This window comes from Vulpes lagopus, chromosome 1, assembly GCF_018345385.1.
Source record: "Vulpes lagopus strain Blue_001 chromosome 1, ASM1834538v1, whole genome shotgun sequence".
NCBI classification, from domain to species: domain Eukaryota; kingdom Metazoa; phylum Chordata; class Mammalia; order Carnivora; family Canidae; genus Vulpes; species Vulpes lagopus.
The window spans coordinates 88,228,064-88,245,231 of NC_054824.1; the positions used below are offsets into that span (position 1 = coordinate 88,228,064).

Consider the following 17,168-nt stretch of genomic DNA (forward strand, 5'->3'; position numbering starts at 1 on the left):
AGAGTCACATTGGACCAGATATTTTATTTGAAGTGTTCAGGAGTAGAAAGATCTAGACTGTGAGGATGAGCTAAAGCTTTAGAGAAGGCTAAATATCAAAACCAACACCATCAGGTTCAAGGGACATAAAAATCAGAGGCAGAGACAAAAGGCCTGTAGCCTCGTGGACAATGAAGTGGGAAGGTAGGCAAGTAGGTCATGCTACAGTGTGAGCCCCGTGCAACTGGGTCCAGCACCTCTAAAGTTCCTGGCACTTTGTAGGCATCCAATGTATATTTGTTGAATGAATGAATGTCTTGGATGATTGACACCATTGGGATTGGCATTTCTGAGGCCTGTTCTCTTCAGTTACACACCCTGTAGCCAGTTCAGACCCAGGGTTTGAAGACATAGGGCGCTACTCAGAGCAACAGGAACCCCTGAGTTATGGGTTGCCACACTTGATTTTGGTCAGTTGTTTCTGATTGTTCCATCCCACCAGCTTTCCTCATCTTCCTATTTAGCGTGTCAGCCTCATGTCTTTTCCTAGGACAGGGCTGCATTCTGCAGCTGCTACACACCCTGTAGCCAGTTCAGACCCAGGGTTTAAAGACATAGGGCGCTACTCAGAGCAACAGGAACCCCTGAGTTATGGGTTGCCACACTTGATATTGGTCAGTTGTTTCTGATTGTTCCATCCCACCAGCTTTCCTCATCTTCCTATTTAGCTTGTCAGCCTCATGTCTTTTCCTAGGACAGGGCTGCATTCTGCAGTATTTTGAGTCAGCCTCAAAATACCCAGCAGTTGAGGCTGACTTGCTCTGGGCTCCCTGGGTAGTAACTCTTGCAGTTTGTTATGAATTATAAAGTTCCCCTTCTCTAGTCAAAGAATATTGTTTCCATTACCTTACATTTATTTTAAAAATATCCTTTTGCTGAGAAAGAAAAAAAATACAAACTTGGATGTTTGCAGTAAGACATGTAGCTTAATAATTATGGCTGAATTATATAGTGCATTCCATCTTAGAATTTGGAATGAAACCATACCCTTTTGAAGTTGGTTCCCATGACATGTTCCATCTTGCCTCCTTTCTTAAAAGAACACAAAGGGTGAATGCTTTTAGCTTCTGAGACATGAGGCAGCTAGTCATCATGTGATTTCACAATTACTCTCCAGATTTACAAGGCAAAATTTGGATTTTTCAGTTGTAATTCAATGTTTACTCTTAAGTTTTATTTAGCCTAAAAGAGCCATTAATTTAACATTTTACATTTTAGACTGAAAATTGTTTCATACATAATTGATTATTACTATTTTGATAGAGGTCCACAATTGGTAGAGTGAGCAACAGATAGTCTTGTTATACCTGAGTCTTGATCTAAAATGCTTTCTCAAGCTTGGCACCATTAACATTTTGTACCAGATAATTCTTTGTTGTGGAGGCTGTCCTGTTCTGTGCTATATAATACGTAGCAACCTTGGCTTTAGCTAGGAGCACCCATCCCCAACCAAAAATGTCCCCAGACACTGCCACATGACCTTGGGAGGGAGGATGGCAACATTTCCCTGGTGAGAACCACTGATCTAAGATAGTCCTGAGGTTCAGTGTAGTAGGATCTTATTTTAAGGAGCTCTTATGACTCCCCAGAGATTTCTCAACCATATCACCTTAGTATGATAGTAGATCAAGTAACAATTTTCCCCTGCTTTTTAGCAAATATGTTCATTTGACCATATTCTCTAACCCTAGAGCTATCTTCTATTGCAGACCCCTAAAAATAACAAATGTCCTTTTCCTTTCCTTGAATTTCTTTAGAGAAAAGGAATTGTATTTGGTGTGATGGATGCATTTAATGTATGTCAACTAACCCCATGGAAAACTCAGCTGGAAGAAATTCATTTCTGCTCTCAACTAACAGAATGTTGACATCATGAGGGCATAGTTGTTTTCTCCTTTGGTCGCTGTTGTATTTCCAGCACCTAGAAGAATACCTGGTACATGGTAAGTGCTTAATAAATAGTTGGTAAGTGAATTATATAACTTCATTTCTAAAAAAAAAAAAAAATTTTTATTGGGCTGCTAGCCCCATTTCCTAAGGGATAACACTGAGAATTCTTAGGATGGGGCTTAAAGCTCTCTTTATTCTGCATTTTCTATTCTTTTCCCCTGCTTCTCTGCTACACAATCCTTGACCCAAGCATATCTACTAATATTTTCTCAAATTCTCACAAACATTCTTGCCAAGGCACAACTACTCACTTTGTTCTCTTTGCTTAGAATGTTTTCTTCAAGCTCTCAATTGAGTCAAGTAAATGCAGCACATACTTAAAGGGTCAGTCATCTTATTTCCTCTCTTTGGTGAGATTTCCTGACTCCAAGAACCCATAGGGACATCTCCTTATTCAAAGTCCAAAATTTGCTAGTCTGTACCTCTCCCTGAGGATTTTAATTCTATAAGATGTAGCACCTTTCACCTTACTATTTTGAATTGCCATTTTCATGTGCACATATCATCTCTTCCCAGGTATACTGCAACTTTTTAAAGGCAGAAACAAATGATCATCTCTTTTTAAAGAAATCTAGTAAATGACACTTATATTGTGAAGGAACAGTATTCTCATTAATTCTTTTATTTATCCTTTTCTCCAACTAGTACTTTTGTGCGTCTACTCTGTGCTAGGCATATGTCCTCTGTCCTCACGAAGTGTTCAGACCAGTTGGAGAAAACCTGATATCAAATGTGGTAAGAACTAGATTTGAGTCAGAAGACTGTGGTTTTGAATACTAATCTTTGACACTTACTAGTTGTGTGATCATTTAAGCTCAACATCTTAGTGACTTCATCTGGAAAATGGGGATGATAATGCTTGCTCTGCCTCTCATAATAAAGATCAAACCGCATTGCACTTTATGTGCAAATATTTTCTAAATGACAGGATATGGTGGTTTTAATTTGTCTACAAATTCTTTGATAATCTTCCCTTCAAGAAGTGGAGCCTAATTCTCCTCCTCTTGAGTCTGAGCTAGATTTAGTGACTCGCTTCTAACAGGTGCAATAAAGCAAAATAATGCTGTGCAATAAAACAGCAGTGCAACTTTTTTCTTGGTTATCCTATTTATTTCCTTGGTCTGAGGGAAGGCAGCTGCCATGATGTGAGAAACCATATGGAAAGGAACTAGGGCCTCCTGACAACATGCTCAAACTTGGAAGCAGAACCTTCGGCCCCAGACAAGCCTTCAGATAACCAAAGTCCTAGCCAACCCCACTTGACTATAACCTCATGAAAAGACCTGAAACATACCACCCAGCTCAGCTGCTCCTGGCTTTCTGACCCCCAAATCATGTAAGACAATATATGTTTTAAAAGTTGTTTATGTGGGGGGTAATTGGTTAGGTAGTGCTGGATAACTGGATAATATGTAGCATACTAAAGAAACTTAAGATATTATTTTTGACTGTTAATATTTGTTTAATGAAGAATAATATAATCTACTGGAGTTTATTGCTGCATCATGATGAGCTCAAAGTGGAAGAAAAAGTGGCTTCCAATAAAAATCACAAAACATTAAGATCTAGAGAAAAATCAGATGGCTGTAAAATTTCTGATAGGTGATTTACAGACATTTCTCACCCTGCCACAAGCTTCATTTTCTGAGAGGTTTCAACCTGTGACAGTGACTGCAGGCTACATGCCAAAAGGCTACAGGCTGGAAGAATTGTTCATTTCTCCTGACTGCTTTTGTTTTATTTCATTTTCGGTTCTCATTTTGAGCTAAAATTGATAGTTTTAATTAAATAAGAAATCAGAACTATACTTCTCCTCTACATATAATATACATTTTTTTATACTAAAGAAAGTAACCATGGTTCTTTGTTAAACATAAAGGCCATAAATGTGGGAATTTATTATTTGTTTGCATCAATGTGACCTTCTGAAAGTCACTGCTATCCCTTTGCCATAGTAACACTGACCCAGCCTGGCTTCCATTATTAATAATGCCACTGGGAGGCTGAATTCATAGACCTCACCAGTCAACTTTGTCAAAATTAATTTGAACCAGAACAAATTTAAATTTAAAACTATCTAACTACATCTGGTCCACAGGATGCCCATTTATAACCAATTTCTTAAACACCCCACTGAGAGCACAGTTGTGGAGGAAGACTGTCAATTTATTAACCTATTTAATAATAAATACAGAATTTAAATTTCTCACTGCATATTTATTGACTCTAATTTTGCCAGGGCTTTAAGTGAAGGGCTTTGGAAGTTATGTTAACTCTTTAAAGCCATGAGAATAGTACTTAATATGTTTGCCTTAAGTGTTATAGATAATAAAAGAATATGAATCATACAAATCTTCTGGAAATATCTTCTTTATCAATCTGCTTGGTTAAAGGGTTGGATACTTCATGGAAAATAAAATAGTGCAGTTACTAGCTAAACATGACATGCTACAATATATAGAGAAAATTCTGAAGACTCCATCAAAAATCCACTAGAAGTAATAAATGAATTAAATAAAGCTGCAGGGTACAGAATTAATCCCCAGAAATCAATAGCTTTTCAATATACTAATAAAGAAGTCTCAGAAAGAAAAATTAAGAAATAATTCTGTTTATAATTGCACCAAAAAACCCTCAACCCTAAGAATAAACTTAACCAAAGAGGTGAAAGTCCTGTATTCTGAAAACTATAAAACACTGATGAAACAAAATGAAGATGACACAAATAAATGGAAAGGATTCCATGTTCATTGATTGGAAGAATTAATATTGTTAAAATATCCATACTGTCCAATGCAATTTACAGTCTCAGTGCAATCCCTATCAAAATTCCAAACACCATTTTTCACAGAACTAAAACAAATAATACTAAAACTTGCATGCAACCACAAAATAGCCCAAATAACCAAAACAACTTAAGAATTAAGCTGGAAATATCACAATTCCAGATTTCAAAATGCACTGCAAAGCTACAGTAATCAAAACAGTATGATACTGGCATGAAAACAGACACATAGGTAGTGCAACAGAATAGAAAGCTAAGAAATAAACCCATGTTTATATGGTTGATTAGTCTATGACAAAAAAGGCAAGAATATACAATGGGACACATATCAACAAATAGTGCCAGGAAAACTGGACAGCTACATGTGAAAGAATGAAAATGAACCATTTTCAGACACCATACAGAAAAATAAACTCAAAATGAATTGAAGACCTAAAACCATAAAAATCCTAGAAGAGAACACAGGCAGTAGCAACATTTTTCTAGATATGTTTTCTAAAGAAGGGAAACAAAGCAAAAATAAACTATTTGAACTACATGAAAATAAAAAGCTTTTGCATAACAAAGAAAACCATCAACAAAACAAAAAGTCAACCTACTAAATGGGAGGAGATATATGCAAATGATACATCCAGAAAGAGGTTAATATCTAAAATATTTAAAGAACTTATAAAATCCAACACCCCAAAACCAAAAATCCAATTAAAAAACGGGCAGAAGACATGAATACACATTTCTCCAAAGAAGACATCTAGGTGGCCAATAGATGTATGAAAAGATGCTCATAATAACTCAACATTAGGGAAATACAAGTCAAAACCACAATGAAATATCACCTTACACCTATCAGAATGGTTAAAATAAAAAAAACACAAGTAATAAGTGTTGGCAAGGATGTGGAGAAAAAGAAACACTCATGCACTGCTGGTAGGAGTGCAACTGGTAGGGCCACTGTGGAAAACAGTATGCAGGTTCCTCAAAAAATTAAAAATAGAACCACCCTATAATCCAATAATTGTGCTCCTGAATATTTACCAAAAACCCACAAAATTACAAATTCAAAGGGATACATGTTGACAGCATTACTTACAATAGCCAAACTATGGAAGCAGCCAAAGTTTCCATTAATCCACATGAATGGATAAATAAGATGTGACATTTATAATGGAATATTATTCAGCCATAAAAAGAATGAAATCTTGTCATTTGCAACAATATGACAGAAGTAGAGAGTATAACGCTGAGTGAAATAAGTCAAAGAAAGACAAAAACCATATGATCTCACTCATGTGTAATTTAAGAAACAAAACAAATGAGCAGACGGAAAAAGACAAAGAGAGAAATCAGGAAACACTCTTAACTATAGAGAACAAATTGATGGTGACCAGAGGGGAGGTGGGCGAGGAAATGGGTGAAACAGGTGATGGGGATTACAGAAGGCACTTATGATGAGCACCAGGTGATGGACGGAATTGTTGAATGATTATATTGTGCACCTGAAATTAATATAACACTGTTAACTAAATGGAATTAAAATAAAAATGTAAAAAACAAAATAAAAAACTTATACAAATCAACACCAAAAAACCCAAACAATCCAATTAAGAAAAAGCAACAGGTGGAAAGCCCGAACAAATATTTTTTTCTACAGAAGACATACAAGGAAATGCAAATCAAAAGCACACTGAGATATCACTTTACTCCTGTCAGAATGGCAAAATCAAAAACAAAAAAATAACATATGCTGGAGAAGATGTGGAGACAAAGGAACTTTTGTGCACTAATAAAATATAAATTGGTGCAGCCACTGTGGAAAAATAGTATGAAGAAAAAAATAAAAATTGAAATACCATATGATCTAATAATTTTACCACTGGGGATTTACTGAAAGAAAATGAGGGGTTGAGCATCTGACTTTGGCTCAGATCATGATCCCTAGATCCTGGGATCGAGTCCTGCATCAGACTCCTCACAGGGAGACTGCTTATCCCACTGCCTATGACTCTGCCTCTCTCTGTGTCTCATGAGTAAATAAATAAAATCTTAAGAAAAATAAAAAGTAAATTCAAAAAGATATATGTACCCCTCTGTTTACTGCAGCATTATTTACAGTAGACAAGATATGGAAGCCACTCAAGGGTCTATCAATAGATGAATGGATAAGGAAGATGTAATATTATGCATCTTTAAAAAAGGATGAGATTGTGCTATTTGCAATAACATGGAAGGACCTTGAGGGTATTAAGCTATATGAAATGAGTCAGACAGGGAAAGACAAATACCATATGATTTCACTTACATGTGGACTCTAAAACCAAACACAGATAAATAAGCAAACAAACAAGCAAAATCAGATCTATAAATACAGACAACAAACTGATGTTTGCCACAGGAAAGGGGGTGGGGAATGGACAAAATTGGTGAAGAGGAGTGGGAGATACAGGTTTCTAGTGATGGAAGGGGTAGGTCACAGGATGAAAGGCCCAGGATAGGGAACACAGTGGTATTTTAATAGTGTTGTATGACAACAGACACTGGCTACCATTGTGCTGAGCACAGCATAACACAGAGAGGAGTTGAATCGGTATGTTGTACACATGAAACTAATGTAACATTGTGTGTCAACCACACTCAAATAAAAAAAAAATAAAAAAAAGAAGAAAGTAAGACCCTGTGAAAACTTTCTTACTTGTAGGAGATACGCTGTTGACTAGAGAGGGTTGGGTGCCAAGGGTAGATGTGACTCCTTCAAGTGGAGGATCTCCTGAGGGTTTCACGGGGCCTGAAGGGATGAAATGGACAATAATGATGAACAAAATGTTGTAATAGAAAGATGATGTGTTGACTTAACTTCCCCCACAACTTTATCCATTCACCTAGGAAATCATTATGTAAGGGCCGTTACATGCAAGGTCATGCGATATGTGGTGGAAGATATCAGGCTGTCTTTAAGGACCAGATGCCTTGGTAATAGGCAGGGAGCCAGGCATTGTGTTGCGTGTAGGGCACCAGGGGGATGCAAAAAAGGGGCATCAGACAAGATTGGAAGGTCAGGGGAAGCTTCCTGAAAGAATATAACATTTAACCAAGCCCTGGTGAAACAATTACAGCAGCTAATATTTCGCAGCATTTGAGAAGTAATCATACAATTTACAAATTCTGAGCCTGCAAAATTATATTGGCAAGATAGAAACGATGTAACTATCCAACTGGAAGTAACATCAATGAGCCTAAGATGAATGGTATGATTATTGCTTTTTCTAAAACGCCTATTTTTGTCAGAACATTTTTATCTTGCTATAACTTTTCTCTTTCTGTGTGTCAGGAGCAGGTAGGGATGAAGGAGGGGCTAGACTATATTGTTTTATCATAACAGACATTTATGTCAATTCCTTAAAGCTCCCATTATGAAACTGGAAAATAGCCCTATTAGCAGTATAAAATAATTTACAAATGCCAGAGGATCTACTGACTTTAGGAAGGTCTGGGTTAAATATGGTTAAATGATTTTGAGGCTAGGGAATTTTGTGATTTTTCTAGATACAGTGACATTGGGTATAGTGTCACACATCTGATGAGCTGTGTCAATTATTTGGACATTTAATTATAAATTATACTATTGGTTCTATTCTATAATTTATTTTGAGAGAAAAGTATATATTACATAAGCTGTCACCTGATAGCACATAGCACATTGGAAGGGATTTGTGTTTTGTAACCGAGATGTTTCTAGATTTTATTTTCAGTGTTGGTAATGTTATTGCTGTTCGTTGTAGGTGATGCTTGCAGCTGACTCTGACTTGTTATCACATAAGTGATCCCTTGCTATTAAGTATTAAGCTCCGAGGAGGTAGGTGTGGGGTGGGGAGAAAGTTACCTGGAGAGTAGACAAATAGGTTAGCGGAATGGCCACCTTCTTCCACCCAAACCATCTGAAACATGTTTGAACACTTCAGCATGACATTCAAATCCAATCATTATTTTTCCCCCCATTTCACTCCCCACTTCATTTCCCGATGCGGCCTATCATCTTTTATATCTCAAATCATACCCTCAATCCAACAGGTGATGTTTCAACCCAACTTTCCATGGATTCTTGCTTTCTGTGCATGCTGCTTCCTTATACTTTCCCACTGCAAACTGCCTGGTATGCACCTTCTCAAACATGAAGAATCCTGGGGATCTTTGTGATGTGCTCTTAGTCCTCAGTGTTTAACTTAGCAAAGGCCTTTTTACTCTACATCACCAGTATATCCCTCAAGAGAAATGATTAGTGCTGCTCCTCACTGTATTTCTGGTTTCTGGCAAATGCAAGTGGATGAATGAATGTGTATGGGTTCCTCCTAACCACTGAAAGAGAGAAGACCGACTTTAAGTACATATCTGACCACCGATGCATAATAAGGATCATCTTCCAAAGTAGTAACCTTAATGAGCACGGGCCTGCAAAAAACAATGCCTAGGTGTTTTTCTCTGTAGATTGATTGGAACAGAGAATGGAAAAACTATGGCCCACAAGTCAAATTCCACCCACTGCCTACGTTTGTAAATAAAGTTTTATTGGAATAAAGCCATGTCCATTTGTTTCTGTAATGTCTATGGCTGTTTTTGTGTCCTCAGTGACAGAGCTGAGTAATTATGGTAGAGACCAGATGATCCACAAAGCATAAGATATTTACTGCCTGGTAGATAAAAACAGAAAATGTTTGTTGACTCCTGGAAAAGAAGATGTCGATAGGTTATGCTTAATCCTAGACTTCCACAATGGGAAATCTTTATTTTTCATTTATTGAATATTTCTATCTTAAGCTATTGTTCTGCTGTATTTAACATCCACATAGCTTTGTAATCTGAGGGGTTCTTGGCACACACATCCTTACAGCGTATTAGGAAGTTCCTACTGCAAGATTTGTATTTTAAGATGAACTGTCTGTTTGCCCTGTAAGAAAAGTGATGGATAGCTCTCAACATGAAACCTGTGGCAAAAAAAAGGGAGCGCGGGCTTCTGGTTTCAGACTGTCCTGTAAAGTAGAAACTCTGCCTTGGTCAAAACAAAACTGAGGGGGTGTAGAAAGAAGTGGCTAAAACCTAACAGAAGAAAATAAAAAACTTTTTCCCAAAACTCAAATGCAGAATTTAGCAGAAACATGTGTCAGCCAGTTTTCAGACCATTGCGTTTGCCATTGTGTTGTATAGGATTAAACTGTTGGCCTAAAGCAACTTCATCTGTTCCTGAGTGTGTCCTCTCTGCAGTAGGCCAGGCAGGGTGCTCAGGACCACGCTCATAGGCAGCAATGGCCAGGTGTCTGTCTGTCCCACAGGGCAGCTGGTCAGGTCCAGGGCTTCCTCAGAACTCCAATCAGCCCTTAGCTGGTCTACTTAGAAATGAACCAAACTCCAGGCCCTGCTAGGTCTTTGCATCTCATAATTTGGCCCATGGTTCCTCTTAGGAGCTTGTTAGAAATGTAGAATCTCAGGCCCTGCCCCTCCACCTCAACTTAATGAATCAGAATCTGTTTTTTTAAACAATATCCTTAGGTGACTGCTGTGCATTATTAAAGTTCTTAACTGAGACTTAGGATCCCTAGGATCTGTCAGGGCATGATGAGAAAAATCATGAAAAAGGAAGACTTTGGCATATTCTGGCTCAATATTCAGTGGTTCTCTTGCCCTGTTACTGAGATATCTCTTTTTAATCCTTTCTCCACATCCCAAAATACACATGCACACTTAAACACACATGGCTTATCAATCCCTAACTCTCCTTCTATCCCAAATGGGTATTTGCAGTCAACTTTTGCTTTAAAAAAAAATCCCCTCCACCTCAAAACGAGACAACTCTTTGTATATGCCAAAAATTTGACTGTACAGTACTACAATTTTAGATATTCTGATAAGCTAGGCTAGCAGTAAGGCTACCTTGGCCTCTTCGGCTAGTCTTTAAACTTTAGCAAATGTCCTTAGGCCATATGATAGATTTTCCTTTGAGTATCTGTAGATCTTGCATTCTTTCCTAGAAAGAATAGAGTATTCTTATATCTCCTGAAACAGGAAGCAGACCCCTTTGTACAACCCTCCAGTATGGAGATAACATCTCTAGCTGGGACCACCAAGTCTACACATCATCAAGAAATGTAACAGACCATTGCAGTCCCTTATTAATTAACTGCTCTGAATCCTTTGAAAAATCCTTGGGCCAGGCAGAGACCTTGGAGTTGGCTTTTGGACAAAAATCTGCCTCCTGCCCAGGTGGTCAGTCTCCTGAATAAATCTCACAGATTTTTCCAATCAAAATTCCTCTTTTGAGTATTGGCCTATTGAGCAATGGGCAGCCTGACTTGGGGTTTGGTAGCAGCAAGATAGGATATTTTGGAAAGAACTTAAAAAATATATATATTTATTGTTGAGTCACAGGACTCTGCAGGTCCTGGTACTCAAACAGCTGCCTGATGAGCCACTGATCACCCTATCCTGACCCCTTTCCCTGTCTGAGTTTACTAGAATAAGAATCACTGAACCTTTCAACTTTCTGGGAGATGTGAGGTAGGTGGGGAAGGGAGCATCTCTGAAGACTAACAGCTTGTAGACTTCTAATTCTTCTCTGGGAATAAAGTGGAGCAAAAGCTCCTCTCCTCTCACTAAATCTCCTTTTTTCTCTGCAATATTCTCAAAATTTCTTTACTTTAGATTTTTCTTCTGTATTTTCATCTCAATATCTGTCAACAGTTATGGCTTGATAAAGCAATAACTCTTGCACAGGCATCAAAAGTTTTCCCAGAGTTCATAAGGCACCCAGCAGTACGACCACAAGCAGAAAGCATGTTTGGAAGTAAGTGTTTAAGAACATACAACAAGTAAGGGAGTATGATCCAGTGATGACATGGCTTTATAGAGTCTCAGCTGCATCTTCTAAATCATTCCCAAAGATACATGCTAGAATGTGACCAGATGTAAGCTATAATTTTGGGAAACCGAACTCCTGAAGATTTATTATCTTTAATATTTGATCATAAAGGACAAAAATTCATTTGACAATTTAAAAATAACCATCTGCTCAGAACCTAAAATTATACTAGATCAAGGGCTGTCCTGTAAAATTGGAGTTATGGTATGCTTTGGGTAACAGGATCAGTGCTTTTCCTTATTATCCTAAAATTATTCATTGTTTTCTGATCTTAAAACTTAGCATAGTTCAAGAGAAAGAAAAGACAAGTCACAGACTGGGAGGAAAATATTTGCAAAAGACTCAACTGGTAAAGGACTATTATTTGAAATATACGAAGATCTCTTAAAATTCAACAGTAAGACACTAACCAACCTGATTAACAATAGGGTCAAATAGACACCTCACTAAGAAGATATATTGATGGCAAATAAGCATATGAAAAGATGCTTCACATAGTATGTTATCAGAGAAATCCAACTCAGACAACAATGAGATACCGCTACACACCTATTAGAATGGCCAAAATCCGTAACACTGACAATATGAAATTCTGGTGAGGATGTGAAACAACAGGAATTCTCATTCACTGCTGGCAGGGATGCAAAATGGTAGGGTCACTTTTGAGTGCTTTTTATAAAACTAAAGATACTCTTACCTACGGTCCAGCAATTTTACCCCTTTGAATTCATTCAAAGGAGTTGAAAACTCATACATGGATACATGGATGTTCACAGTAACTTTATTCATTATTGCCCAAACTTGGAAGCAACCAAAATGTTTTTCAGTAGGTGAACAGATATATAAACTGGTATATGCATAAAATGGAATACTATTCAGTACTAAAAAAAAAAAAATAGGCCATCAAGTCATAAGACAACATCTAGGAAGCATAAAGGCATATTACAGAGTGAAAGAAGCCAATCTGAGAAGGCTACATACTATATGATTCCAACTAATAGGACATTCTGAAAAGACAAAACTGTGAAGACTGTAAAAAAATCAGTGGTTGCCAGGGTTTGGAGGTGGGGGTAAATGATGGATAAGTGGAGCATGGAGGATTTTTAGGGCAGTGAAAATTTAGGCTTGTTTTAAACCACTGATGGGTACATGTTACCATACGTTTGTCCAAACCTGTAGAATGTAGAACACCAAGTGTGAATCCTAAGGTTAAATCATGGACTTTGGATGATTATGATGTGTCAGTGTAGGTTCATCAGTCATAACAAATGAATCATTCTGGTGAGTGTAGCTGATAACAAAGGAGGATATGCACGTGTGTGGGAGGGCATATAGGAAATCTCCACACTTTTCTCTGTTGCTGTATCTAAAACTGTCCTCAAAAAATAAAATCTTGAAACCAAGAAAAGCTCAGTTTTAACATCAGAAAAGATTGGAATTTCAAATATGGTTCTGTCTGTGAGGAGAATAAGGTTTTCCTTATGAATTTGAGGTTATTTGGTCTTTAGCTCATGTCCTTAGAGTCTGCCGAAGTTACTGGCAAATCTTTGCGAGAACCAGTTCCTTTATCCTGTTCCAAGACCATAGCCCTAACTGTGTTCATCCTTCTAGAAAGGAAGTGCACTTATTCTTGAGGGAATTAGACAAAATTGAGTATGGATGTTTCAGTGCAAACCCATGACCACTTCTGAATGATTAACTCAAAGTTCACAGGGAGATGAATTTGTGTTTGTACACACACACATACAGAGGCAGCATTATAGGCATGATGCCACTGCCCCAGATTCAGGATGGCACCTGCTTCTGAACAGTGGGGATGGATTTGCATTGAGCCATAGATCCTTCCCATCCAAGGCTCCCGCGACCCAACTGCCTGCATTTGTGAAAGGGTTGGGTAGGACCCAAGATGCAGATAGTGGCCTTGGAACAAAGGGTCACTTTCCCTTATAAACTATCCTGGGTTTTATGAGTACATTACACACTACAGTATCTGAAAATGAGAAGGTGGTAAAAGATGTTAATGGTTCTGTAGAGTTGTAATAATGGCTACCAAAGCTGTTTAAGTATTACTTTACTGTGACATATGCATGTTTGATAGTTGTCATTACAGACCTCTATTTTTTATAGGCAATCTGTGGTTGCTGTATTTGTTGAGACATTTGTTCATATCTTTTGTGTAGTAAAATCTGCATTATTTGGTCAGATTTAGAGTCGTGAATATTCTGGTCAATCAAATATTGTGATAAGTAGAATGATCCTACATATTGATTTTCAAATCATAAAAGTCTTCAATGTGCCAAATTCTGTGCTTCAACCTAGGGGCACTAAAGTCATTAAGATATAGTCCTTATCCTCAAGCAATTTATATCTTATACGTGGTTTATCCATTCCTAAGTATTAAAATTGTAAGTGTTGTATATAATTGAGGGTTTTTAGTGACTCAGAAGGAATTTTAGGATTTTAAGAATCTTTCTTGATCAATATATTAGTGCTAATTTTTATTATAGGGTACTTTAACAGAAAGTTATTAATGAAATTTGAAAAAATTGCTATATTCACTAGAAATTCTTAGAAACAGGAATCACCTACTTTTTATTTGAAGAAATTCTTTTAAGCAGAGTCCCATTATTTTATCAAAATTTTAATAGTATGAAATTTAATAATTCTGAGTTGTGTAAAGAGTTTTCCGAGATTAAAATACCATGGAAATAATGAGCATTCTATTTGTTCTAATTAGAAGTGTTCTGAGCTTATGGCAGTCGTGGTCACCCCTTGTTGACCTTATGAAATAGACAACTCACCCAAGGAAAAAGTGATCTTTTCAGATGAGATATTCCACACTTTATTTCCAGGGGCTGGAGACAGAGCCGTACACCAGATGGTCAGGTTTTGTGATTGGGCTGGTTTATTACCAAACACCCTTGTCAAAACAGACTTCAGCTCCAAAAATCCACTTTTGTCTTTTCTCTTTTCATTAATAATGTATATTTCTGCAAGACAGATTAAAAACAAGATCAATCACCTATGTTTTCTGTATGAGCCATAAAATGATGTCAGGGCATGGCTGGGGGGGGGGTTCAGTTTATGGTAACAGAGAGTCTAAAATGGTCAAACCACAGCTTCTGTACAGTTTATTCCCACAGGCCTGGAGTTAACTTAAATGGCTTTGCTCACGCTCCTACATGGTATTGATCCATGGTCAAGGTACAAAATGTACTGTTTCATAATGTTGCTTTATTTGTGACCATGGGTCTGAGGGGGCTGGGGGCCAGTTGCCCTAGCTCACCAGCATTGTTTATTCATAACAGTGAGATTGATGATTTCCACCTGATCTGGGCTAGAACCTGGGAAGTTTCTGTTGAGTCTGGTTACATAGCAGAGATGTACATAAGGAAAATATAAAACAATCTCATCTTGACTCCCCACTTCTGAGGTGTTCTGTGCCATGCTGGTCATCCCCCCTTTACCAAGGACCCATGTCTGATTTCACTGGCCCTTTTGCTCTACATCTATACATGTGATGCATATCTTTACTTTGATGGTGTTGTTATATTACATCTTTTTCCTGAAATAAGCTGTAGACTTATAACCATTGTCATTTTGGATCCTGTAAGTCTTCTTTAGAAGTAGAAACTGTTTAACTGCCATTGTGAACTCAACCTCCAAATAGCATACATGGCAGCAGGAAATTAATGTAAAGCCATCTGTCACTGTAGGCCAGAACTTTCTGAACTCTTCATAGCTTCTTTACACTACAGGTTCTAAATCCTAGTCTTGAGGTTGTTACTTGCCAAAGAAATAAGTAAATAGTTGTATCCTGGTAGCATTCTCACCACGCTCTCTGGCCTCATGGTTGGGAACATAACTGACACATCAGACCAGGGCTTACTTACAGAAGAACGTATCTATAAAGACCTTTATGAGGCATTTTCAGGATGGCATCCAGTCCTTATTATGGGTGAATTGTTTTCAAAGTGAATAACAAAACCAGTAATGGTCTCAAAATGAATCAAGTGGATCGCTACAATCATTAATCAATATGGACTTCTTATTTTATCAGTTAAAAATAATAATATAGCAAGAGCTATGGGACTTAGGGCTGAAAACATAATGAGATTTGAGGAAAAAAATGACTCAAGAGAAAGAAGAGGGGGTGTTGTCCAGGACAGAGAATGGCTGGGATCATTCTGGCCAATGCTGCCTGTTTGCTACCTCTGAAAAACGTGGCTTTGTACATTCTCACCTGAACTTGTCTCAGTGTGTATGTTTCCACTCCAAGAATTTTTAAGCCTCTTGGTGGAGTTCCTTGTCATAAAGTCCGGTCTTTTATGTTTACTTCTAGTCTTCCTCAGACCACTCCACTTAGGGCCTTACAAGAAAAAGTAGAAAGTATTTCTTTATGGGTTTAAAGCAGTGGTGCTGAGTTATGTGAACTAAATCAAACTATTAATGAGTACACGTTGAATTAAACTTTTTTGCCTTCATATAAAATATCTGCTTTTATTAATAGTTGAATAAAGCACTAGTGTTTATATAGGAGTTAAAGAAGTCAGGTGTGGGGCATCTGGGTGGCTCGGTTGGTTAAACATCCAACTCTTGGTTCTGACTCAGGTCATGATCTCAGGGTCCTGGGATCGAGTGGGGAATCTACTTCCCCTCTTCTCTGCCTTGCCCCGAACCTGCTCATGTACTCTCTCTCTCTCTCTCTCTCTAAAATAAATAAATCTTACAAAATAAAAAGAAGTCACGTGCATTTCTTAATTCTGGGAAATGCTACCTACGCTAGTCCTCTTGGAGGTGCTAGATGAGATATCCAAAAATGGCATCTGGTAGGCAAGATGATATTTGTCTTGGAATGAGAATTGTTCTTCAATGCCAGGATCAACTTGGGCAATGGCAGTTTCTATTCTTTGTTTTCTTTCTTTCTTTGCCAAATCAATTTCCATTGACTGACTTCCTTACCTTTTTTTTCACCTTGAGGAAAGCCTCCTTTAGTAAACCACGTGAGATTTGCTGTGGGAAATACATTCCTCAGGGAGCAGGTAAATGTTCTCTGGGAGAAAAGGCAGACCACAGAAAGGCTTATTTGCAAATTCAGAAGAAATTGGTACCCCTTCCATCCCTGCCAACTCTCACACAAGGCAAGTTGGCAGGAAATGATTTTCTCCACCTTCAACAAGGCTTTGTTTACCTTTCAGAGGTTATGTGAAAATGTGAACTACAATTAGGCTGTCTCTTACATAGACATCATGAATTCACAGGTTAATTTGTGAAGAATCTTGGACTAGACTAATGTTGCAAGTCTGGAGTCCAGGTTCTGGAGAAGGGAAATCACAACTCTATACAGGAAGAATAAAATAATATTAAATATAAGCCCAAGACTAGAAAGATATCCTCAAACAGGTAGAGGACAGAAAAAGAATATTCTGTTAGACTAAAAGCTAAAAGATATCCACATTTTGGTTGTTCCCATTCCCAAAATAATGTAAA

General features: G+C 37.6%; 1 protein-coding gene across 10 annotated transcripts in view; it reads right to left on the bottom strand.

The window, feature by feature from the left end:
* Nucleotides 1-17,168, bottom strand: part of CD96 (CD96 molecule) — an 86,885-nt gene that overhangs the window by 28,512 nt on the left and 41,205 nt on the right. For 5 of the 10 annotated variants that reach the window (XM_041727568.1, XM_041727540.1, XM_041727529.1 and 2 more), the window contains exons 6-8: nt 16,641-16,731; nt 14,480-14,668; nt 7,464-7,556 (exon numbers count right to left, since the gene is read on the bottom strand). In XM_041727568.1, the coding sequence (XP_041583502.1) occupies nt 7,464-7,556; nt 14,480-14,668; nt 16,641-16,731 (373 nt within the window). Of the gene's footprint in view, nt 1-7,463; nt 7,557-14,479; nt 14,669-15,921; nt 16,048-16,640; nt 16,732-17,168 lie in introns of all 10 variants that reach the window. The other 5 variants (XM_041727511.1, XM_041727516.1, XM_041727506.1 and 2 more) reach the window with 2 other exon arrangements.